The 25684-nt window shown below is 34.6% G+C and overlaps 1 protein-coding gene across 5 annotated transcripts in view; it reads right to left on the bottom strand.

Moving 5' to 3' along the window:
• LOC136030530 (small nuclear ribonucleoprotein G-like) overlaps positions 1 to 25684 on the bottom strand; it is a 54558-nt gene that overhangs the window by 6670 nt on the left and 22204 nt on the right. For all 5 annotated transcript variants that reach the window (XR_010618330.1, XR_010618328.1, XR_010618329.1 and 2 more), the window contains exons 2-3: positions 23174 to 23196; positions 9882 to 10006 (exon numbers count right to left, since the gene is read on the bottom strand). Coding sequence is in view for 2 of the 5 variants with exons in the window: in XM_065709571.1 (XP_065565643.1) it covers positions 9882 to 10006; positions 23174 to 23196 (148 nt within the window). In the remaining 3 variants the exon portion in view is untranslated. The remainder of the gene's footprint in view (positions 1 to 9881; positions 10007 to 23173; positions 23197 to 25684) is intronic.

The following is a 25684-nucleotide window of genomic DNA, read 5'->3' as shown; positions in this document are numbered from 1 at the left end:
AGTTGTTCACACAAAGCCGAAATCATGGGGAAAATTAAATCAAAGCGAGGTATACATCTTAAAAGTGTTACCACACATAGACAGCGCCTTTGTAAAAAGTATTTGGAGCTTGGTAGATGCAAATATCCAAAATACCTAATAATGCTGTACGCCGAAGAACTAGACAAGTCAAGAGATTTAGGTCAAGCGACGAACCTTGAGACGGAGCAGAACCCTATACCTTGCTCTTTACGCCAAAGTATTTTTAGAAATTTCAACTATTTATTCTACGGCTTTTGTGATTCAGGGGTCATTCTTAAGAAATTGGGACAAAATTTAAGCTTTAGCTTGAAGAGCGAGGTACTGACGAGGGGTGAACCCCCTCATATACGTAATAAAAATATGAGAATACAGAAGTTCGTTACGTAAGCTAATTTGTAAGTTACGTATATCTTTATCTAATAAAATTAATTTTTATAATAATTTTACTATTCAAAACATTCGTAAAAAATTAAAAGTTCTACTTGCCTTTTTAAATAACCAAAAAATCGGAGGACAACTAGACCTCCTTCCCCGCTCCTTTATTCCTCAAAATCATTCGATCAAAACTATGAGAAAGCCATTCAGCCAAAAAAAAAAAAAAATATGCAAATTTCGTTTTAATTATTGATCTGCAGAGAGCATAAATCAAAACATGCATTGCTTCAAAAACGTTCAGAAATTAAATTAAAAAGAAACAAGTGTTTTTTAACTTAAAGTAAGGAGTGACATTAAAACATAAAAAGAACAGAAATTACTTCATATATGAAAGGGGCTGCTTCCTCATCAACGCCCCGCTCTTCACGCTAAAGTCTGACTCTTTCTCTTAACTCTATTTTTAAAACAGTAAAACACCGAGTAAAGAGCGGGTTGTTCACGAGGAAGCAGTCCCTTTCATATACGAAGTAATTTCTGTTCGTTTTAAGTTGTAATGCCACTCCTTACTTTCAGTTAATTTTTTTTTAATTTAATTCGTCAGAAAACCTTGGTTTTCTAAGAATCCTCGAAGAAAGCTTTCAACTAAGTTTGGTGTTTAGTTTCGAATTAATCAACTGAGGTATTTTAAATAGCCTATCCCTAGGAAAAAAAGTGGAAAAAACAATAAATTTTTAACTGCCCTCTATGCATGCCGTCACAGTTTCATATACATGGGCATTTTGTAGTTGAGAATGATAGTGCTCTTTTGCTCATTTTCTCTTCTCCCTTGGTCGGTAACCAAGCTTTGCAAGACGCAGCCAAATATATTACTATTTCTCGGTTGAAGCATCTCGCCAAAGGAAGCTGTCTATCAAAACCTTTCACAAGACTTGATAATTGGTGCTATTTGAAGTTTTGACAATCGACGGGCTCTAGAGAATTAAAAGACAGAAGGCTACCCTAACTTCAAATTTGAAGCTCGATGTTTTCAAGTTCACTTAATCGCGGCCTTAAAACCCGCTAGCGCTGCAGACAGTACAGCGATGCTAAACAAACTAGAGAATTCAAAACGCTTAGAAGTTGCAAACAAAATATAAAAAGAAAAAGAAATGGATCAAAAGATGAGAATTTATAAGTTGGATTCATGCATGATAGAGAAGTACAACAAAATGGGAAATGTGTGGCTAACTGTCATACCCTCTAGGTGTTGGGAAACGGGGATAAATAAATGACAAATTTAGTCGTTATGAAGGATTTTTGTAGGTAAGTTGAAACTGACTGAAAAAAAAAAATTAGAACGAGTGTTAAAACTAAGCAGGTTTAGAGAAAAGTATAAAACAGAAAATGTATTTGGTTTTGTAAAGGAAGTTTTGAGCAAAGGGTTATAATGAAAAAATAAAAACATAATTATAAAGAATTGAAATGAAAACTTCGTCTAATAGTAGAACGTATTGCTTTCTTTCATGTTTTTTGCCATTTTGGAGAACTTGGGACTTGAGCGAGTAAAACTGGGGGATGGGAACATAAGACAAACACGGAAATTTCGAAAAAAAAACAACAAATTTTTCTTGAATTATTGTATTTTTACCGTGGAAGGGACATCTTTTTTCGGAACTTGGGCGTCAATTGGAGGGGGTGTCACTCTATGTTGTTTTGCTCGTCCTTAAATTCCAAAAATCCCCCTTTTTGAGATTTTATTTGATAAACACCTATATTCACTGAAGATATAAAAAAATACCCCCCCCAAAAAAAACTAATATAAATTGACGACATTTTGCCGGAGACATCTTTCAAAAAGGCTAGACATGTACTGCATTTGGGCAACTGGTATTAGAATGTCCCAAAATTAAATCTGCTCATATTTAAACATGTTTTTGCTTTGTTCATACTTAATTGTTCTTACGGATGTAGTGGTATATATAATCTAAAAAAAAAACTAAATCTAGAGCCTATCAAAGAAAAACTAATACATACATCTGTATTTCAATAAAAAATATTTTCGGTGAAAGATCGTCATTCCATAAAATCACCAAAAAAGCCACTCATCTTAACCTAGCAATTATTCAGTCAAATACAGTGTGCAACAATAAATCAATTTGGACGTAAAAAAACAACAACAAAAAACATCTGTCTACTACAAACAAACCTGTAACTACCTGTCTACCACATAATTAGTCTACGTGTCAAGCTTAGTGGGTAATTATCAGCTCAAAATAAATTAACTATGTAGAGTCGATAAACTTGCACTTCCAAGAAATTAAGAATTTCTTTTGCGGAAGAAAGTAAGAGCTTGGCAGAAGAAAATATGAAGAAATCTTATGTATGGATTCATATCTGATCGTTCATATCCGATCTGTTTTCGGATTTGGAAATTTGGAAAAGTAGAGGTAACTTATAATATAAGGTGGTCACAATAATAAGGATATAAGGTGGTTCATTTCAATAAGGGGTAATTTTATGCCTGTCGGTAAAAGAAGGAAATATGTGGGGAGGGTTAGGTCACAGAGGGGCCGCATTTTTGCCTGATGTGCGGAGAAAAGGAGGACTTGAGCACTTTAAGTGCAATTGTAAGGAATTATAGGCTTTGAGGGTAGAAACTTTTGGGATTGGGGTAGATGGGTAGGACTGGATGGTATGAATTTTAAAAAGTAAGTGTAAAGTGGATATCAAGAATGTGGAGAGGTACGCGCATGTAGCCATGCAGCACAAAGACATTTTTAGAGGGTGGACAAGAGAAGAATGTCAACACTTATTTTATATAGTGTGGTTGAAGCACGTTCTTTTTTCTGTTTTTGTATCCATGATCGATGTAGCTCTAAAGTATTTAAAATATATTAACCCTTTTTAGCAACATTTTGTGTAATTACGTTAATTTTACGGTAATAAATACCTTATTATGTTTTTTTTCTTTTTGCAATTGTTATGCTGTTTTATTATATACCCTGTCATGTGTGTTGGTATCATGTGGTATTATTTTGTGTGATCTGTTCCTTTTTTTGCCATGCCCCAAAATGGATTCTGTTAAAATAAATATCTATCTATCTATCTATAGAAAAAAAATTACAAAACTAGCGTATTTGATTTAAAATTGAATTGCGAAGAAATAAAACTGCAGATGTGGACCATATTTGTTGTGCCCACAAGGAGCTGAGACACGCTAAATCTAGCAAAAACGTCTCAGAGGAAGTGGTTCAATGAGCTTAACCATTACAATCATATCCGTCTTCACTGACTAAAGTTTAGAACATATCTTTGGACGAAGATAGTATCGAGAGGAGAATGTAGCTCTAAATTTAGAACCAAATCTCCTCCCTCTCCCTCTCCCTGGAAAATGAAAAAATGTCACAAAAATATGATTTTTTGTTATCTTTGTTAACTAAGAAAAACCTGAAACCTACTTGTCAATGTCTAGTCCCCCTCCCCTCCTCCTTGGCTAGGTCCAGCTCAGCAGATTTATAATTCAGGTTCACGGTTTAATACTTGTTCTAAATTCAATACAAACTAAATAACAACCACATAAATGGAAAAGGGTGATTAACATTTCTTCTTGAGTTTCAACTTTCAAATACTAGTGAAAACTTTTGCCCCTTGACTTCTGCCAAATATCAGCAAGCTAAATTCTGCAAAACTGTTTTTTTCTAGAAGTATTTTTTTACATCATCTAAGCAGTTGCTTGTCCGGATAAAATAACTGCTACCGCAAGGGTAAAAGCTATTTGAATAATATTGAGGAATTCAAAGAAACTTTTCAGATGCTTGGCAAAATAAATAAACAAAACCAAAACAGAAAAAAGAAAGAAGAAAAGACGTGTTTCGACATACCATGCCAAATCAATGATTTTATTTAGGTTTTGTGGGTTCAGGGTGCAAAAAAGGGTTAAAAATTAATGTTAAAAAGACTAACTCGCTGAGACTAGTAATAAATGCAGGTGAAGAGATTATGCTGATTACAAGAAGATCCATCAAGTGCGTAGCTCAACTTACCATGGTGGTATTACAAGTTCAGATGGTGGATACAATGGTGAGGGTGTTAAAAGTGGAATAGTCAAGATCCAGGTGCTTTTTCACAACTGAAAAAAGTTTGGGAGAATAGGAAGTATAGTTGTGCAGCATGGGTGCTTTGGAAGTGGGGGGGGACTTTTTTGAAGTTTTCCAGAGGACTTGTCTACAAATTGTTTTGGGTGCTCATTTGACTTACCGTATTTCAAACAGTAAGTTGTACGCGAAATGAGATTCCATCTCATTCCCTATGGCTATAATGAGAGAAAGGTTGAGATGGCTAGGATCCGTTTTGCGAATAAAGGATTTCAGATGTCCAGAGATCGTTCTTTTTGGCCATCCATCTAGGACCAAACGGAAAGTAAGTCTTCCCCGAAGCAATTGGGAAGAGGTCGTAAGAAAAGATTTAAAGGACTTCTTGAGAGCGTTTAAAGAGAGAAGCTATGATTAGATAGGAAAGGAGGAGAAATGTACGCAGATGTGTGTTGGCCTCTGGTGGGTTTGTTTTACAGGGATTTGTTAGTAGTATTAGTAGCATGAAAAATTAAAGGCTCAGAATCCTAGAATAAACTATCCATTGTCAGAAAAGCAGGTAAACCAGGCGAAACCACAAACCAAGAATGATGTTAAACCAACTTTTAGTAAAAATTAAGCAATTCAATCATCTTTTTTTTCCAACAAAGGAAATTACTCACATCTGATCAGTCTGAGAATTAGGGGAATATATCACTGAAATCTAATCTCAGTAAAACTGTCGAAAAAAGTTGAAGCAATTGAAAAGAGCCAAAGTAATTCAGAAATTTGGGAGGGCCCCTCCTTGGAAACGAATTTGCTGCAACGATGGTGCTGACAAAAATGACTCAGAACCGGCTTCCCTAATTGTGTAGCCTATGACGCTTAAACATATTCAAAGAGACAAGGAAACAATCAGTAGGGTATAAGTGATTAAGGGGGAATTGCAGAGCCCAATAAGGTAAAAGAAATTTCAGGTGATACAGTATTTCAATTCAAAGGCTTATCTTTAGCTTAACTTTATCAAGATGAGATTTAAATGATTAGACTATCTAGCTAAATACCAACACGTTTAATATTATTAACAATGGAAATATTATAAATCATTAGTCATCACAGACTAAAGACTTGGTAAAAGGTAATCAACTCAAGAAAGAATCACAAAATTTGATTGAGATCAGTTCCTTGTGCCATGGCAATCTGTCACAAGCTTTAACATTACAAACAAGGTCATGAGTAAACAATACTGTCAATCAAAGATCATCCACGAAACTAGCAATATCATAACAAAATGATAAATAAGAAAGGACCATACCCTAAGGCACACCAACCCAACTTGAGGCATTAAATTCAAAACAAAATTCCCATAGCCCTCAAATCTCTGCCTATTTGTTGTCCAAGCATGACTGAATCCTTCATTAAGCCTCAAATTCCACAGTTATAAGGCTTAAACTACGAAATAAAGTGAGACAAAGCATCAAATGCGTTCGCTATATCAAGGATTACAATAGTAGTGATTGAGGACAACGTTTGACTGTGAAGGATTGAAACTTTCACAGGGTCTCTAATTACATAGTTATCAGATTCTTTATATTAAGGAAGACACTAGTAGGGATTCCATTGTTGTCGAGGACATCGTCGCGACATTATAGGCAATAATGGATCAATTACGTATCCCTTTCGTAATTTCTTGGATACAACCCTTTTTAACGTTCAAGCCTTGACTGGCTAATCAAAGCTAAGATTTGAGGCATATTTTTTTTAATAGAAAAGTTAGGAGCTCAGGAAAGCAGTTTTTCTGCTCAGCAACAGGAATTCTGCAAAAAATATAAAGGCACAGTAGGCTATTAGTAAAGAATAGTTGAGAACAAAATGCTGCTGACTCAAGTTTTTCAACCCAATTTCTTGCCATTCTTGTTTTCGCTGTTGTAAAACAAGTTTGAAATCAATTTTAAGAAAAAAACAATATCATTCACAAAGATTGTTTTTTATTGACATATATGGCTGACTATGGTGTGGTTCGGCATAAACTCGGGCATAAATTAACACTTTGCAGTCATTCATGCTTTTTTTTTAAATCCCAATTAGCACAGCGAAAAAAAATTATCTCGCTGATAAATAAGATAGTCCTATCACACAGGGACGGCACCATCAACTTTGAAACTGCAGACAAGACAGATAGTAGGAGGTATTTTGAAGGGTCGCAACCTAATTAAGAGGTTTTCTACGTTTATACAAGAGGTTTTCTACGTTTATTTATTGAAGGGAAGGCAATTTAAAAATCCTTTGGTAAGACTTTGATAATCCTGTGGTAAAACTGTGTTCACCACGTGTGCCAGTGCGTCCACAACCTAGGGGATTATTCCCTTCTGTAGGTTTGTTAATAAACCCTCCATTCCCTCGGGAGCTACATTTCTTAGCAGCTTGGTCATGCTAACGAGTCCCGCGCTGACACAAATATTGAGTCTAGGCTGGAGAAAGGTAAGTTGAAAATCTTGGTGACACTGCGCTCGTAAAACCCATTTTTCCTTCTTTTTTAGTTTACTTTTCCGGCTGGATTTTAGAATAAGGGTGTATTTTTTTCTGGTTAACACCTATTCATCCCCAATCACAATATCAAAAGTAGCAATACGAAATATTTTTTTGAAATTTTTTCCATGTCTTTTTTTTTGCTAATGAACTTGCTCAATTTGGTATTTTTATAGTTCATACAACGAGAAACTCTTCCTCCTTTTTATTTTCATAACAAATCATCGCAATTACAAATTAGATTTTTCACTGTCTAGCTTCCAATTGTTCCGGTTAATTTTTTACCAATCCAATTTTCTCATGCTTCTTGCGCCAAACGGAATATTCGCTTTACTCAGTTAATAGAAATCGTGTCCTGACACAGCATTACCTCAATAGAATGCAAGGCACATTACCTTAGTCATCCGATTTAATTATCTTTTGGATAACAATAAACTCGAAGAATGAAAACTCATTCTTGTGCGAGTTTACTTTGGTTCATTTTGTTTTTAAAAATGACTTTTGCAGACTATACTGCTAAATCAGCTTCAAATAACATAATCAACTTACACTCAGGGGCAAAAATTGTTATAGGGCATGGGGGGGGTACCGTACCCTCCAATTAATATAATCAATTTACACTGTTCTTCTTTATTTTCTACTAAAATGAAGATATTATTTTGTCATACGTTAATCATCTTTAACACATTCACATAGAAGGAGGGAATCATATTCACCCATACAGACTCCTCTACCCTCGGACGAAATTCAAAATAGGTCTAACAAAGGTTATAAATCGACTTATTAGTGTTTAGGCACCTTCCACAAAGACAAGTCATTGACCCCACTATCCTTTATATTTTGAACCCATGCACTTATGTTCTTAATAATTGAACAAAGTAACCTAAATATATTAAGCTCTAAATCAAAAACAATTCAATGGGCTTTTTCAGTCTCGAACTATATTTAGGAGTAAATAATTTCTGAGACAACACTGGCTAACCATGACAAAACGATGTAAAAGGGTAAAGATGAGAGAAACGAGGATAAAAAAAAGCCAGTGAAAAAAACACAGACTACAATGCAAATATTTTGGTCAAGACCTCCGCTTGACCGTCCTCAGTGTAGAGTTGAGTAATAAAAAAAATATCGATAAAAATCCAAAGATAATATAAAAAAACCAACCCTTAAAACAAAAAAAAATAAAATAGGAAGACTCTCGAAGTGACAGTGAAAAGGTAACTGAACAAGAATAAACAAAGAACCCTATAAACACCAATCCCCAAAATGGAGGAAAATTCGCCCCATTTTGGGGAGTGGTGTATATAGTGTTCCCTGTTCTTGCAATTGCTTCTATGTTAGGGGAAACCAACAGCAATTGGGGGAGAGGTTTTCGGAACACAGGTCCTTAATCGACACATCTATAGGGTTACAACAAAGGCCTGAGATTTTGATTCCGCCTTGGCTCAGCACGTGAATTACAATCCATACCATGTCATTTTATTTAATAACACCTCCATTATTCCCCCTGTTAAGTCTTATGCAAGTTTTCAGGGAGGCAGTTGAAATAAAAGAGCACATTCACCAACCGGTAGCACTCAATGGAGACACTGGAGAAACCTATCTAAGTCCCTTTTATAATGAATTAATTAATTCTGATCGTTTTTATATCAATCAACAAAATCATATTTTGAAACCTAACAGACTCTACGAAAATATCTTACCTGGGAAGCGAATGGCTTTTAAAAATGCTCTACATAAATTGAAAGATTGAACTGCCATTCAGTATTGTATTTTTATTCAGTAACCCTTTCACCGTTGCTTTGATAGGGTCTTCCTATTTTAGTGTTTGCGTTGTTTTAAGGTTTCGTTTTTTATATTATTCTGCTATTCTGCTTTTATATTATATTATTCTGTTTTAAGGTTTCGTATTTTTTAATTATTCTGCCCTGAGGACAGTCAAGTGGAGGTCATGACCGAAATGTTTGCATTGTAATCTGCATTCTTTTTTTTTCACTGGCTGTTTTTATCCTCGTTTCTCTTTTCTTTACGTTTTTTTTTTATCGTTTTGTCATATTAAGGAGTATCATAATTTTCTTTTTTTGGAAAGGGGGAGAGGAGAGCTGTCTGCACTAGACCCCATTCACTCTGAAGCTAAACTTACATCCTAATACCTCAATTTTTATTAACCAGTTAAGGGGCGCTAATTCACAAAAATGCATTGAGGAAGGGGAAGGCAAGGATTTTTTATTTCAATTGGCTTTAACAAAAAGGTGTTAGGCCAAATCTGACAGGGCGCTGGCAATAATTTTCTTTTCTTTTCAATTAAAATACCCAAAAGGTACTTTTGAGAGTCTGGGGGGAGGAGACACCATTATTTCTAAAATCAGAGGAGAATTGTGCCATGCTATACTGCACGATTAATCGAAATATTTCCCTCCACCATTTGGACTCTTACGAGCACCTGTAAAAAAAAAAAAAAAAAAAAAAAAAAAAAAAAAAAAAAAAAAAAAAAAAAAAAAACTAGTTGCGTTCTAGTTTCGGCTCACTAGAATGCAACTAGTGAGCCGAAAGTAATGAAAGAGAGATGTGATAACAAACTCTCAGCTGCCATTCTTGGGAGACATAAGACAGTTTACAAATGGCCACGGATTCCCTGTGTTGTTTAAAACCAGTTTTCTGTGAATAAACAACACAGCAATGGAGTGCACCAGGCACTTTGACGATAAATCACATCTGTCCAGTTTCTGAAGAGAACAAAAATCCCTCAGCGATAATTTATTACACCCCTTGGCATTATGTGCCTCTAGCCTAGTGGCCTATTGATAAGTCCGGACTTGCTTCTATACAAAAAAAAATAAAACAATAAAAAAACAAAATAGGAAACATTAAAGCAATGAAAAAAATACATTAAAAAAAAAAACTTACCACCATTCCAAGAATGTGCTGACTACCATCTTTGCGTTCTTCTACTGATTCATCAATGACTAAATTCATAAATGGGTCAAATCCGCGTAAGATTCCTGTGACTTGTCTACTCCCGTTAAGTTTCACTGTAAACAAACAATAATCAAGAAATAATAAAAAATAGTTATTCGTAATTACTCGTAGAAAGCATGTACCTATTCTACAAACAGGATGAACTCAACTGAGATGCATCTGTCGTTTAAACAGATGGCCATTTGATTCTTCCAGTGTGCCCCCATCACCAAAAAAAACTCGACGTTTTACGATTTTCTTATTTTGTTTCTATTTCTCATATAATTAGCCTTTCTTTGCAACACACATTTAGCAAAATGCAGCGAAGGCACCTACTTGTTGAATTTTTCAAGCAACAATAGATGGCATTTCAGCTTTTTCCTTTTCAACAATATAAAGGACAGTACTGTCCTTTATATTTTTATATATTATATATTTTTATTATATATATTATAATATTACTATATATATTGTAATTTATTTTTTGCAACACACATTTAGCAAAATGCAGCGAAGGCACCTAGTTGTTAAATTTTTCAAGCAACAATAGATGGCATTTCAGCTTTTTCCTTTTCAACAATATAAAGGACAGTACAGAAATGTTGACACTGCATCCGGTGCAGCTTATGCCAACACAAATATCAACAATTTATCCAATGTTTTTCATTGGCTTGAGCACAGACTTGCCTAAAATTTCACCTGTAATGTTTGGTTCACATTCAGTTATACCCTTACAGTTCATTTCGTGAATGTCCATAGATCCATCAAAGTCTTCTACAATACTTCTGTCGTGCACATAGTGCAGGGAAAGACTAAGTTGAGAGGTATGTGACTCATCCGTGGTTTCGTCAAATATTACACTGTAAAATTCAGTTTCGTGGATTCTTGTTTTTATAGTATTTAAAATGTCTTCGGCACAACATTGTGTCAAACCATTTGCCTTCGTCTTGCTAATATACCCAAATCCCAAATCCGCCACTACATTAAAAGAGGGTGGAGCCCACCACACCCCCCCCCTGGATCCGCCGCCGCCCCAGGCCCCAAAAAACACGAAAAAATAATTGAAAGAGATAAATTACAAAAAACCTTATAGATAATTCTGCGCCATCTATTCTGCCCATATTTCGTAATACATGTAGATTACTCCAAAGTCAATTCTTTCCTTCATTCTTTTTATTTGTCTTACATTCCCTTTGGCAGCTCGATTTTACCTGTTGGAGGGAACTATTCAAGGGAGTACTCAGCAAATAATTGGTGTTTTTGACCGTCTTTGGCCATTTTTTTTTAATTGAATTAATTTATTTATGTTTTAATATAGAATGGTATGTTTGTAATTTCTTTTTTTTTTAATCCACAGTTTTTCCATTGTATTTTGTGGGTTATAAAATATATATATATATATATATATATATATATATATATATATATATATATATATATATATATATATATATATATATATATATATATATATATATATATATTTATATATATATATATATATATTATATATATGTATATATATAGATCAAATAAACTGTGGTGACTTCGCAGATTTTCTAAGGACTACAGTAAACACCTAACCTAAAAAAAAAAAAAAAAAAAAAAAAAAAAAAAAAAAAAAAAAAAAAAAAACGCCCAAATAATTGAAATTTCGTAGCAATTCGTGGAATTTTGCAGATTGTTTTGTAACAATAATAGCAGTACAACAACAGCGAATTGAAAATGCAGAAATGGCACCTATTAGCTTTTTTCTAACAATTAAATAAAAAAAAAACTAGTTTTTTTAACTGAAAGTAAGGAGCGACATTAAAACTTAAAACGAACAGAAATTACTCCGTATATGAAATGGGTTGTTCCCTCCGCAGTCCCTCGCTCTTTACGCTAAAGTTTTTAATTGTTTTAAAAAGTAGAATTGTGGCAAAGAGTCGAACTTTAGCGTAAAGAGCGAGGGACTGCGGAGGGAACAACCCATTTCATATACGGAGTAATTTCTGTTCGTTTTAAGTTTTAATGTCGCTCCTTACTTTCAGTTAAAAAAACTAGTTTTTTTTTTATTTAATTTCTGAACGTTTTTGAATTAATGCATGTTTGATTTTGGCTCTCCGCACATAAATTATTGAAATGAAATTAGTATATTAATTTTTTTTTGGATAAATGGCTTTCTCTTAGTTTTGATGAGACGATTTTGAGAAATAAGGGGTGGGGAAGGAGGCCTAGCTGCCCTCCAATTTTTCGGTTACTTAAAAAGGCTACTAGAAGTTTTATTTTTCAACGAACGTTTTTATTAGTAAAAAATATACGTAACTTAAGAATTAACTTACGTAACAAACTTTTATATTCTTATATTTTTATTATGTGTACGAGGGGGTTTGTACCCTCGTTAATACCTCGCTCTTCACACTAAATCGTAAGTTTTGTCCCAATTCTTTAAGAATGACCCCTGAATCAAAAAGGCCGTAGAATAAATAGTTGAAATTACTAAAAATATTTTAGCATAAAGAGCGAGGAATTTATCTCCTCCTAAATACCTCGCTCTTTATGCTGAAGTATTTTTAGAACCCCTCATATGCGTAATAATCTCTGTTCGTTTTAAATTTCAATGCTATTCCTTACTTTCATTTGAAAAAACGTTTTCATGTTTATTTTTTCATTGTTTTTTTTATAGTAATGCTAGAAAATCCTGCGCCCTTTTCATTGAATTTTTCTTCCCCCATGACATATTCCTCAAAGGAAAGATCCTCCCACAAAGCCCTCTCCCATCAACCCCACTCCCCAAACCAAAAAATCCCCATGAAAACGTCTGTACACTTCCCAATAACCATTACTATATGTAAACACTGGTCAAAGTTTGTAACTTGCAGCCCCTCCCCCAGGAATTGTGGAGGAGTAAGTCATTCCCAAAGACATAGTTATTATGGTTTTCGACTATGCGGAACAAAATGGCTATCTTAAAATTTTAATCTGTTGACTTTTGGAAAAATATTAGCGTGGGAGGGGGCCTATTTGCCCTCCAATTTTTTTATCACTTAAAAAGGGCACTAGAACTTTTTATTTCCGTAAGAATGAGCCCTCTTGCGACACTCTAAGACCACCTGGTCGATACGATGACCCCTGGGGAAAAGAAAAAAACAACAACAAACAAACAAATAAACACGCACCCGTGATTTGTCTTCTGGCAAAAAATATGAAATTCCACATTTTTTTAGATAGGAGCTTGAAATTTTTGCTATAGAGTTCTCTGATATGCCGAATGCGATAGTGTGATTTTCGTTAAGATTCTATGACTTTTAGGGGATGTTTCCCCCTTTTTTCCAAAATAGGGCAAATTTTCTCAGGCTCGTAACTTTTGATGACAAAGACTAAATTAATTGGAACTTATATATTTAGAATCAGCGTGAAAATTCGATTCTTTTGATGTATCTTTTAGCATCAAAATTCCGTTTTTTAGAGTTCCGTTTACTATTGAGCCGGGTCGCCCCTTACTACAGTTCTTTACCACGAACTGTTTGAAAAGAAAATAATTCGGTATTTCGGGGCTTCTGACATTATTACTCCTTTGCGGAAGTTAGGCTCAAAATTGAAAAAGGATTATATTTTTTCTCTGGGCCCCTTCCACCTCTTAGTTCGTTTATTTTCCCGTTAGTTTTCACCTGTTTTCGCTTTATAGTTGTGTTATCTCTTAGCAGTTCTTTCGTTAGTTGAGTTATGGTTGTGGTATATATGTTTTATCGCTCGTATAGTTGTGTTATTTTCAAATTATACTCCATAATAGAGAGGCTCCGAACACCCAGCGTTGTATATTAAGCTCTGAATTTGACGTTTTTTTCTAACGTGACCAGATTCGTCCTGCGCCCTTTTCATTGAATTTTTTCCCCCATGGCATATTTCTCCAAGGAAAGATCCTCCCACATAGCCCCCTCCCTCAACCCTACCCCCAAAACCAAAAAAATCCCCCTAAAAACGTCTGTACACTTCCCAATAACCATTATTATATGTAAAAACTGGTTGAAGTTTGTAACTTGCAGCCCCTCCCCCAGGAACTGTGGGGGAGTAAGTCACCCCCAAATACATAGTTATTATGATTTTCGACTATGTTGAACAAAATGGCTATCTCAAAATTTTGATCCGTTGACTTTGGGAAAAAAATGAGCGTGGGAGGGGGCCTAGATGCCCTCCAATTTTTTTGGTCACTTAAAAAGGGCACTAGAACTTTTCATTTCCGTTAGAATGAGCCCTCTTGCGACATTCTAGGACCACTTGGTCGATACGATGACCCCTGGGAAAAAAAAAAAAAAACAAAAAAAAAAACAAACAAATAAACACGCACCCGTGATTTGTCTTCTGGCAAAAAATGCAAAATTCCACATTTTTGTAGACAGGAGCTTGAAACTTCTACAGTAGGGTTCTCTGATACGCTGAATCTGATGGTGTCATTTTCGTTAAGATCCTACTTTTAGGGGGTGTTTCCTCCTATTTTCCTAAATAAGGCAAATTTTCTCAGGCTCGTAACTTTTGATGGGTAAGACTAAACTTGATGAAACTTATATATTTAAAATCAGCATTAAAATGTGATTCTTTTGATGTAGCTATTGATATCAAAATTCAATTTTTTAGAGTTTTGGTTACTATTGAGCCGGATCGCTCCTTACTACAGTTCGTTACCACGAACTGTTTGAAAAGTAGATAGCGTTTTGACGTTTTACTACGGAATATATAATATTGAGAAGTAGAAAATTCCACAGAAGTTCGATATTAGACTAATGAAACAGAAATAAAAGACAAGGTACTGCATAGGCATCTTACATTATCTTTAAACTGTGCAGCTCAAATAACGGGAACAATCATCCAGCAATTTACGATCTGCTACAAACGAATCATCATTATCATCATTTACTTATAACCCGTCACAAAAAATAATAAACTGGGCAGGGGCCCGAAAAGACAGAGTAAAAATCAAGAAACACAAAGAGAAGCAGCAAAAAGAAAGACACTTTGACAACTACGAACACGGAACAAACAAAAATGACCCAGGATAGGAAATCTATACTTTCTCAGCAGGAAAGAGTTACTTGTCCATGTTGGTAGTTCCATTAAATACTTTAAAAATCTACAGTAAATATGGTAAACTTGTTTTCTCTTACTACAATTAATAAAAGGCTAAAAATGAGCAATAGTTAGGCTATTATATCACTGACAACAGGGAACTCTACTTAGGTACGAAACGTTTAAGGCTAGGGATGCATACGCAGCCCGAATCTTACAGTTTCTGATTTGCAGAAACTGTTTTGAAATAGTTTCTTTCAGATTTGCTTTAGACATGCCCGGGTTAGTAAGACTGCTATCAGGAGGAACTTCAGAGCCAGGTAGCTTATTGAAACATAATTTCCTTTATAGTTAAATGCAAGAACAACTGTTTTATTAGTGCTAAAACTCAAACCTATGTGATCATACTCTTCTTGGAGAAGCTCAAAAGCCAAAGAGCCTCAGTAACAATTATTGAACAAAACTGGACATCTCAAAGCTACTTGGCGTACACCTTTCAGGATTCGAAATAGAAGACTACCATCTTCAATTTTAACTTGCAGATTCCTATACAAATATCTTGAACAAATATTTACAGCAGCATAAGCACCTTTCGTATGAGGCTCAAGCAAATCCTTCGCAAATTTACACGATTGAAAAGCTCTTTCAACATCAAGTGCACATACGATCAAAAAATCACCTCGGTCGTCAATATCCTTTAGCATATTCAGAATAAGAAAGAGAGCATGCTCCCTACCTAATCCTTACTGGTACCCTGACTGGCGAGGAATGGTGAAACATTTTTCTTCAATGTTATAGTAAATAACTCGAAAAGCTTAAACGCAGTACACAAGATAGTAATGGGGCAATTAGAACTGCACGTGGAAGCGTATTTTCGCCCTTTGGATGAGTTTTATTTGTCTGATGTAAAATTGAATAGGGACCACACCGCGGACCAAGATCATCTGAATCGGTATAGCTAGATGTTGCTCAATCAAAGGATCTGCAAGTTGCAGGCGCCTATCCAAAATACATTCAAAACCTGAAGAGTATTTTATCTTTAATTTCGAAATTAAAGTTTGAACAACATTTGGCGACACGAGCAGGTAAGATTTCGTCTCATTTGGAAGACCAAGGTTCAGCTGTTTTCCATAAAACTTTTCTGTACTTTTATTGGGTACAATGAACTCGCTCTTGAAATATTTAACCCACTTTTTTCAGACACAGGGTACTTTGGCCGATTAAACCCGATTGAAAGCAGCTTTGCTATACTTCAAGAATTTGGAGGGGCATTCAGCAATTCAGATCACATTTTTCTGGATCAGCATTAACTTATGATTTTTCAGTTTCTAATTGAATTTCCGTTTCGCACGAAGTCGCAAGTCATTTACTAAGTGATCTCGCGAATGGCCACAATTATTCCAAACCGAAAGCCAGAGCTTAGCCAAATTACACACATTTAAAAGGTCTCCGCTTCTTTTACCACGACCTGAGAATTTTTACGAATACGTCGAAAAAGAACGGCGCTTATTTCAGCGCGTGGTTTATTTGTGTCAAGTAGGAGGTGAGCTCAGTTGAGATGTTCTTTTCACTTTGTGGCAGCACAGCACGATCGCATAGATGATTGAAAGGCGCTTTGATTTTGCTCAGCACCTCGTCACAGACTTACTGAAATTCTGTAAAATATTTTTCCAGTCTTGGTATGGAAACCAATTACATTCCTTATTATCAGCCATGGGTGTTGAGGAGCAAAAACAAGTAAAGATGGGTAGGTGGTCTGAACATAGTCACATGTCTGTTTACTTTAGTTCTGCCCAAGATGGTTGGATGGATGAAAGACTATATATCAACAAGTGAAAATGACATCATTTTTATATATTCCTGAAAGGCTTAGGCCTGTTGTCCCTCTCACTCAGACGATCTTTCTTGGCTTTTTCTCCAATTAGCCATGGATTGATGGCAGCTTGATTAATTATTTGTCTGAATAGAGTCCTTCTTTTAAAACTTTGACCTCGTGACTACCGAATGAAGCAACAATATGTTAAATGCAAGAGGTTAAAGATACCTTCCCCTGCCCATTCTCTACGTTGCAGTTTAACTGGAGCTTGGGCAAACAGACTATTTCATTCAAGATGCTAAAAAAGTATTGTTACTTAGAAAGGAGCTAGGTTGAAAAACCCCCATGCGTCTCGCCCCAGCGCAAATACGCATTTCAATTAAGTCATCTATTTGCACTCGAAATTTTTTCCAAAGTAAGAGGGGATCTTTCACCTTTATAGACACCATATTATATTATCGATCCCAATGATGAAGGGACTAGGGATATCACCCCCTCCTCCTCCTTAATCTGTTTTAGTCTTAATGGGCTCTACGAAAAAACACATTCCGGCATGAAATGATGCTTTTTGAGGCTTCAAACACCCCCTCTCACTCAAAAAGATATACTTAGAACCTCCCACCCTCCCCCCTAATAGTTTATGTGAAACTATGCAAAACTCTATTTGAGCAAATAAAGCATGAAAAAGGTAAACTCAGCCAAATGAGCCTGACAAATAATGATCTGTAATTATCATTGATTTTTGTATTGACTATATATGATACAAAATCATGTTGCATATGTAACTATATGTAACAGTATTTTTTGTAACAAAAATACTGCCAATGTAGCACTCAGGGCTCTGAAATTGTAAGGTCATATAAATAGCTCTTCAATTGCTCAAAACTAATTGGTTACTCCAGACATTCCACCCGATAGGGATTTGGCCCCACTTGGTCTAAAATTATTACTTTGCAGCACAAAAAGGCACAAATTGGTATTTCGTAGTAGCAATTTTTCTTAGTGGGGCACTAAACTTTAAATCCAGTCTAATGAGCGCTCTCCCGATCACCCCCAGTAAGAAGAGAATAATTAAAAACCAGTAAAAAAAATAAATAAACATATTACGGAAAGATATCTTAAACTAACAATATTAGATTGCTTTATTTGGAATCAGCAAAAAAATTAAATTCTGTTGATGTAAATATTATTTTTAAACTCATCTTTTTTTAGTTTCAGTTACTATTGGAAAGGTGGATTCTTTGCTTAGTAATATTATGATGAACAAGGTTTTGAAAAAGCAAATCGGAATAATATATATCATTACCCTCCTAATACAGGGGCACCAACTAATGAGTTGTAAATTTTAACCATTTTAAGCAGAACAATGCCACTTTATATTCATTCATAGTAATTTATTCATTTTCAGTTTGACTTGATTTTTTATTTTATTTTATTTTTGTTTTAGGGTTCATTATTCATCCATAGTGATCTCTTCACTTTATGCTACAATTACTATATGACTATGCCTCCGCATTTTTGGTTTAATATCATGCTTGATGAACGTTTCTTTTATATTGATTTTAAAAAAAAGTGCTTAATATTGTCCACCCTCCTGCTATAGAATGTTTAACATTGCTATAAAATGTACATTTACACAGAATTCACCCAGCCGTTTTTTTGCGTTTCCTCATTAGAGGTTTAAATCCCTGTTCGGATTCAACAGTTGCTTGCATAACAACCAAAACTGCAAAAAAAAACCTTGAAAACTAAAACAATTTATTTTAGAAAGCATAGATGGCAGATGAAGCACGCGTCTCTTCATCCCCTTTAGAAGACTAAAAATACACAAAGGGCTAAATCTTGGACCAATCAGAAACTATATCATACCTTTGACAGAAAAAAAAATCGAAAAAGGACTAGACCACATCCACGGGAGACCCTTGGAAGACCGCAAACACAAAGAAAGAAAAAAACAAAATATCTTAAATGGATAGAAAAATTAAAGCAAATAAAGCCTTTTTTTCAAAAATTATCTCTTTTGGGGAAAATTTTAGCATGCTCCCCCCCCTGCTGAGATTTTGAAGTTCAAATCAGGGCGAAAGACAACTGACCTGGGGGAATTCACCACCCTTAAGTTTACCCAAACTGAACAACGAGCTTATCTGAACTTGTGTTGGCTGTATCAAACCACCCCTTAAAAAATTAGCTGAAACATTAAGGTGCATGCATTGATATGGGGTAGGAGGGGCTGTTGGCCATCACACCTCGTTACCCTTCTCTGAGACATGATTTATCCTTAAGCTTTTTGTCTGACTGCATCAAAAATGAATCTTTTTAGTGAATACACCTCTATTTATCCTTCATTCAATACAAAATATTTATATCAAGTCTATATCAAATCCAGATGATGAGCCTCCTCGAAACTCAGTGATCAGGTACACATTGCATTGTTATTTTTTTAACACATCGAAAATGAGTTTATATGCATTTTTGATACGTTTTTGCAAGTCAGACAAACAAATTCGGGGGGAGGGGGTTGGTTATAATAATACAGATACAATATAAGATATATTTTATCCTATACAAAATTATATGAAGTCTATATCAAATTCAGACAATGAGCGTCCCAGAGACTCAGTGATCAGGTAATGATAGCATTAGATGAACTTATTAGTTTTCTGTCAGTAGTTCGCAAAGAGTCAAAGGAAGGTTATCAATATTTATAAATCTCGACAGCCAGCTAAAAATAGAAAAAAAAAGCAAAGCTGCTGAATAGATTAGCAGCACCAGCGGTTGTGGCAAATGAGGTATATAAACTTGCCATTGATGGCTTGACTAATATAAATTTCATTGTCTAAGCCTATGTTCAATCAAGCAAAAAAATTCTAGGCGATTCACACTTAAGTTTACAGCAGTAAAATGATTTTCATGGAGCTTCTCGATTTTGCTTTCTATGTTAGGTTATATTCTTCAAACAGTAAGAGTTAGAAGGAAGCAATTCAACAGTAGACCACTCTGAAACTTTTCGGTTGTTGGCGACAATTGATGTCCAGTTCTTGTTTATTTTCAAAATAATATTAAATTTTAAAACTAATTTATAAATTAGATAATTAGTAATTAAAAGGAAACCAAAGGAAATAGAGAAGAATAGGGAAAAGCAATGGGAAAATGTGAGTTGTCCCATTGTTGGGATTTTTGAATCAAAATGGAATAGTTGTGGGCATCAAGTCATGGCTAGTTGTAGATGATCCTGAGCGATCGACTTTGGACTGACTCAACTTTGTCGCTAAGTTCACTTGAAAGTTGCAAATACCAAACTGAACATGCATATGTCAATAGCTACCTCACAAATAATAATAAAACATGGAGGAATACATCTTTGGGCAATTAAATTTGTTAATTACCCTGTAAAATTTGTAGTATTTTTACTACATGTATTTTTGTAGTTTTTGTAAAACTACAAAAATATTTACAATGCCTGAGCAATGATTTTAATGTTTTACTTCGAACTAGTAAAATACCTTAAAAATTTTAAAATTAGTTTCTTTTTCTTGGCTTAATGAAGATTGACTAGATTTTAGGTTTTCAAACCGGTTTTGATTTGGGCGGGGGGGAGGGTATTACCTTAAACAGGTAGACGGAGAAAACAGGTAAACAGGTACGAAAGACCGAGTCCGTTGATTTCTGAATTAAAATGGAATAGTTGCGGTTAGGTTAATAATGAGCAGTACCCATGGCCCGATAAACATATCATCCAAGCGATTCCAATCCAAGAGTCTAGTACTTTCAGGAATCCACTCCCTGCTTCAGGCAGTTGAACAGCAAGTTCTAGAGCACCAACCTGAAGAACACTGGCTTAAGATGATTAAAGCTGTGAAACGCTTATGGGAGCAGCATTCAATCCAAACAGGAAAGCCGAGGCGTTTGATTGCTATAAGCAGACATACCCTCAATTTTTACATCAAAATAACTGTTGGTGCCAGAGCAAGAAATTGGACGAACAAGAATCATTTTTTTTTCAAATTTGTAAGTCAATATTTTACACTTCATAGTAGATTGAGTAGCCTCGGAGATGAGACAAACGTTGGAGAAAACTTCTCAGTAATCCACAACTTAGCAGCCTTTGACCCAAGCCATCAAAGTTCCTGGATCCACACCTAGTGCCATCGTAATTCCATACATCGAAACAACTGTTGGTGCCAGAACAAGATATTGGACAGACAAAAATCATGACTTTGTTTTAATACTTGTAAGTCGATATCCTGCACTTCATAGTTGATTGAGTAGCTTTGGAGATGAGACAAACGTTGGAGAAAACTTCTTAATATTCCACAACTTAGCAGCCTTTGACTCAAGCCACCAAAGTTCCTGGATCCAAACCCAGTGCCATCTAAGTTCCATACATCGAAACAACTGTTAGTGCCAGAACAAGAATTTGGATGGACAAGAATCAATGATCTTCTTTCAAACTTGCAAGTCAATATTCTACACTTCATAGTTGATTGAGTAGCTTCGGAGATGAGACAAACGTTGGAGAAAACTTCTCAGTAATTCACAACTTAGAAACCTTTGAACCAAGTCACCAAAGTTCCTGGATCCATACCTAGTGCCATCGAAGTTCCACACCTAGTACAAGACTTTGTACATGAATATTCTGCATGGTCAGTCAACGAGTGGAACTTTGAACATTGGGAGAATCTTATTTACATGTATTGTATAGAATACAGGATATTCTAAGCCTAGTCTAAATACATGAGTCAGAATAATCTAACATATGATGCCAGAATGTCCACCAATAGCTCTTGCTTACCTTAACACAAAGATACCTTTGCTATTATCCTAGGGGCTTTTGAAACTGACACAGCACTCCCTGTTTCCATTACCTCAAATGAAAGATCTTTGTCAACACTTAAGAGGGTCAATACGCATGTCTGATTGATGAACGATTTAACAATTTACTAGTTATTGCAACCCAAACAAAAAGCCAAAAATATTGACTATTATACTGTCATTGACAAGTCTGCGGTCCTGAAGCAACGACGTTTCCCATTAAAATAGGGGCTCTTTGCATATACTTGAGTTGTACTGTAAACAAATTTTTGATTTTTTTCACTTAATATATTTACGTATTTGAATTTGTGAATACCTTTTAATTGCATTATATATCAAATTATTCACAGAACACAAGTTGCCTATCACACAATCTAGCTTGGGCTGGCTATTTGAAACATGAAATACCTACCCCAAAATTTTTCTGAATTTATGCCACAGGGAATAAATTCAGCTTCTATGTCAAATTTTATAGCTTCTAAGCTATCTTCAAGGGAACATACCAACTTAATTGATTATAGAAGAAATAATCCATCTCCTCTGCCCTCCCAAAATAATGAACTCATCTCTTTTTCAGTTTGTATTCAAAACTACTAAGCTTTTTGAGACAGTTGATTTGACTTAGTAACACAGAAGAAATAAAACTATCCTTCAAATATAGAGTTAAAGATAATAATCAAGAAAGTAAAACATCCAGTTATACTGGTGATATTTGAACCAATTTTGGTATTCGCAATTTACATTGTGCCTTGCAACAACATAAAGAGTTGCATACATGGCAAATGCATAGCTATACACACCCTTAACAAGAATGTTTAACACAATAGCCTATACCCAAGAAAATTTAGTATTTTATGAACTAAATGATCTGTATGTACAATAAAATTGGTGGATCATACAGAACATACCTGTCTGACAAAAAAAAATGAAGACAGGGGAAACGAGTCCTTACATCTACAATGAGAATTAAACTTAAACCAATTAATTATTGAGAAGAACACTTGGACCTAAATATATGAGTAAATAATAAAAAAAAGTTGCTTGAGATAAACTCTCTTTGAAATTATATATTCCATACTTTTTTATCTTGGTATGAAGCAAAAAATCAAGCAGCTGTTACTGTATGTTTCTGGACATCTTCATACCAGATAATCACATCATTATTCAAAAATAAGGGGACCCTCCTTCTCTCTTGTAAAAAAAATAAAAAATAAAATTTAGGAACATAAAGTATCTTTTCCGTTTTTGAACCCCACCCCACTCCTAAGGGTTGAACCCATTAGTGCCTGTTTTTAGAAAAAAAAACCTCGCTTAGAACATAAATTCTTCTTAGGTGCTTCATACATTTAATTTCAGGATGACTAAATTATATATTAGAAGAGGAAAACTAAAAAAAAACATATGCAGATCTCAAGGGAAGACCATATTGTAAAATAGTAACATATTTCTTATTTTCCATTGCTTTGTTAACAAATTATAGAAATAATTTAAACTGCAGTGCTACTTTTAATCTTTTAATCGAAGTGCTACTGACATGGTCAACAAATGTAAAGATTAAAATACTTACAAACCATCTTTTTGTCCATGAATCTGAAAAAAAATACACCATGTAATTTGCAAAGATAACACAAATTCAACTAAAAAATAAAATAAAGTATTTTTCTAACAATTCCAATAGAATTATTCAGCTTTGAAAAGTCATATTTCCAGACACTTGGATTTTAGTGACATAACCTCCCAGCACATTATTGCTGGTAAACCTCTTTCTTTTTTTTCTTTTAATGCTGGACTCTAGCTCTAGTATACCTGTAGTACCATTCAATATATTTTTAGAGAAATGGACATCAAATGCCTGACCATAATTACATGATAAGGTGCTCTAAGTAATTATGATGCTCTCTAAAACAACTATTTTATGTAGGTTTTGAATGTATAAAGGTGATAACAATTTTAAGGATTTGCCTATAATATGACTAATTTAGTAACAGTTTGTATCTATATTATTGCCCTCTCAATCGAGTGTAGAAAATCTTTGATGAATACAATACATGACTGGGGAAATGAAACAGGACTGAAAAAAAAAACTCTTTTTCTATTCCTTTTGAATAGAGGTAAATGGATCATCCAGGACATCTTCATATTGTACTTCACACTTATCAAACACATAGTGACAGTTCTTACACATGTTACATAATTTCTTACTTTGATTTCCAAAATCCAGCTAAAGATTGCTTTAAAAATATTAATACTTTTTGAAAATTTTTTTAATCATTTCTTTTAGAAAAGGTTTAATGTCTTTTTAAACACTTGGTTTTTCTGAAAACAGTTCTGTTTACGACAATTACAACTTGTTGTACCTTTTCATCATTCATAGCAGCCATAGCATCAACATATGCAGCAAGGAGCCCTCAGACCCAAGCCATTTCAAAAATACTAAAGTTTCTCAGATTTCTTAGCACTTTTTTCCAAATATTTACGATTTTTTATATTTCCCCAATCCCCAGCAAAATTTTTCCCGCATCCATACCTAGATCATACCATATATAGCTAGAGAAAACTAAAATAAAAGGGTCAACCTCAAACTAATCGCTATACAAATAATTCTTTCACTACCCAACCAAAAATATGTGCTGGTTCTGAATCCAAAAAATTTACTGCTCTAGCTCTTTCACAGATGTGAGTTTTCTGAGGTAGAGGCAAAAAATGTTGATTGAGTAAATACCAGCAAATTGTCATTTATATGTTCTTTTTACTGCTGATGAACATGAAACTAAACACTTAAAGTCAAAAGAACTGTTTGCGGCTTAAAGCTTTCGGAGAGTGAGGTTGAGGGAGAGGTTCAGCCTGCATGTGTATATTAAACTTGGCCTAAGTGAAACATTTGAAGTCTTGTGCCTTGGTAACAACCAAGACTGTGTCCAGGTAAAGTCCAGTATGCCTGGAGCCTTAGTTTTGTGAAAGCAAATAGAATGAGGAGGAGGGAAGTTGAAACACATATTTGGCAACAACAAAAAAACATTCTGTCAAAGAGCTTCCCTTAGCTGAGATGAAACACAAGTTCCAAATAAGAGATCAATATATTCAGATATAATGCAACACAGAGATCAATTACATAACATACAAGGATTCACTGAAACAACTCAACTTGGACTCACTTGATAGTTGCAGACATGGCTTAACATATAGATTTGGACTAAATTGTTTGAATTCCCCAACTCATTGTCCTCTACTACCCAATCTTGAGATCTCCCAAATGAAGGACCAGTTACTAGACTCCAACAAATAAAAAGGAATTGTCCACAGTTACTGACTTGCTCAGCCCTATAGTACTGAGAGGTATCTTAAATCATTTGTCCCATATTTTACTCATCATTTTAATAATATTGACATGACTAATATTTAATGTTTGATTAATATGTGTTTGATTAATATAATGTTTGTTTAAATTTTCCTGTTAGTGTTTTTGAAGGTATAAATTATTTTTGTCATGACATGCTTATGGTAGCCCTAGCTATTGTAGTGAATAAATATATTCTATTCTATAAGGTAGATAAAAATCCCAGTAATGCAGATTCAGAGGATAGTGGGGAAGCTATTTAAAATTTGGTCTTCTTCTTGTTACCATTGTCTTCAATTACCATTGTCTACCATTGTTTTCTGGCACCAACTGTATTGCATTTAGACCAGCTTGTTCCTTTACAATGACCTCAACCCAGGTACATTTCAAGCCATGCTTTTTGCAAGAAAATTGCAGCATTGAACACTTGCTCTTGCAATGACGGTGAAACATTGAGAGAAGGGAAGGTGGTGATGGTGATCTATCTGAATACACAGGTCGTAATTCTCCTCCCCATACAATCTAACCAAACTCTAAACAATCCAGTCAAACTCGGAAAAATTTCGATATTATAATTCTCTAAAATTTTATTCAATTTGCTTTAATTACCCATGTTTTCTCTTTTTTTCTCTTCTTCATTTTCAATTTTTTGTTGTTATGGTCCTTAACAAGTTTACTTCTAGGATCTTTATTATTATTGGTTTTATATATTTTTGTTGTTTTTTTTTTTATTTGAATAAA

Source organism: Artemia franciscana, chromosome 8 (assembly GCF_032884065.1).
Source record: "Artemia franciscana chromosome 8, ASM3288406v1, whole genome shotgun sequence".
NCBI lineage: Eukaryota > Metazoa > Arthropoda > Branchiopoda > Anostraca > Artemiidae > Artemia > Artemia franciscana.
This window is presented reverse-complemented; position numbering and strand designations above follow the sequence as displayed.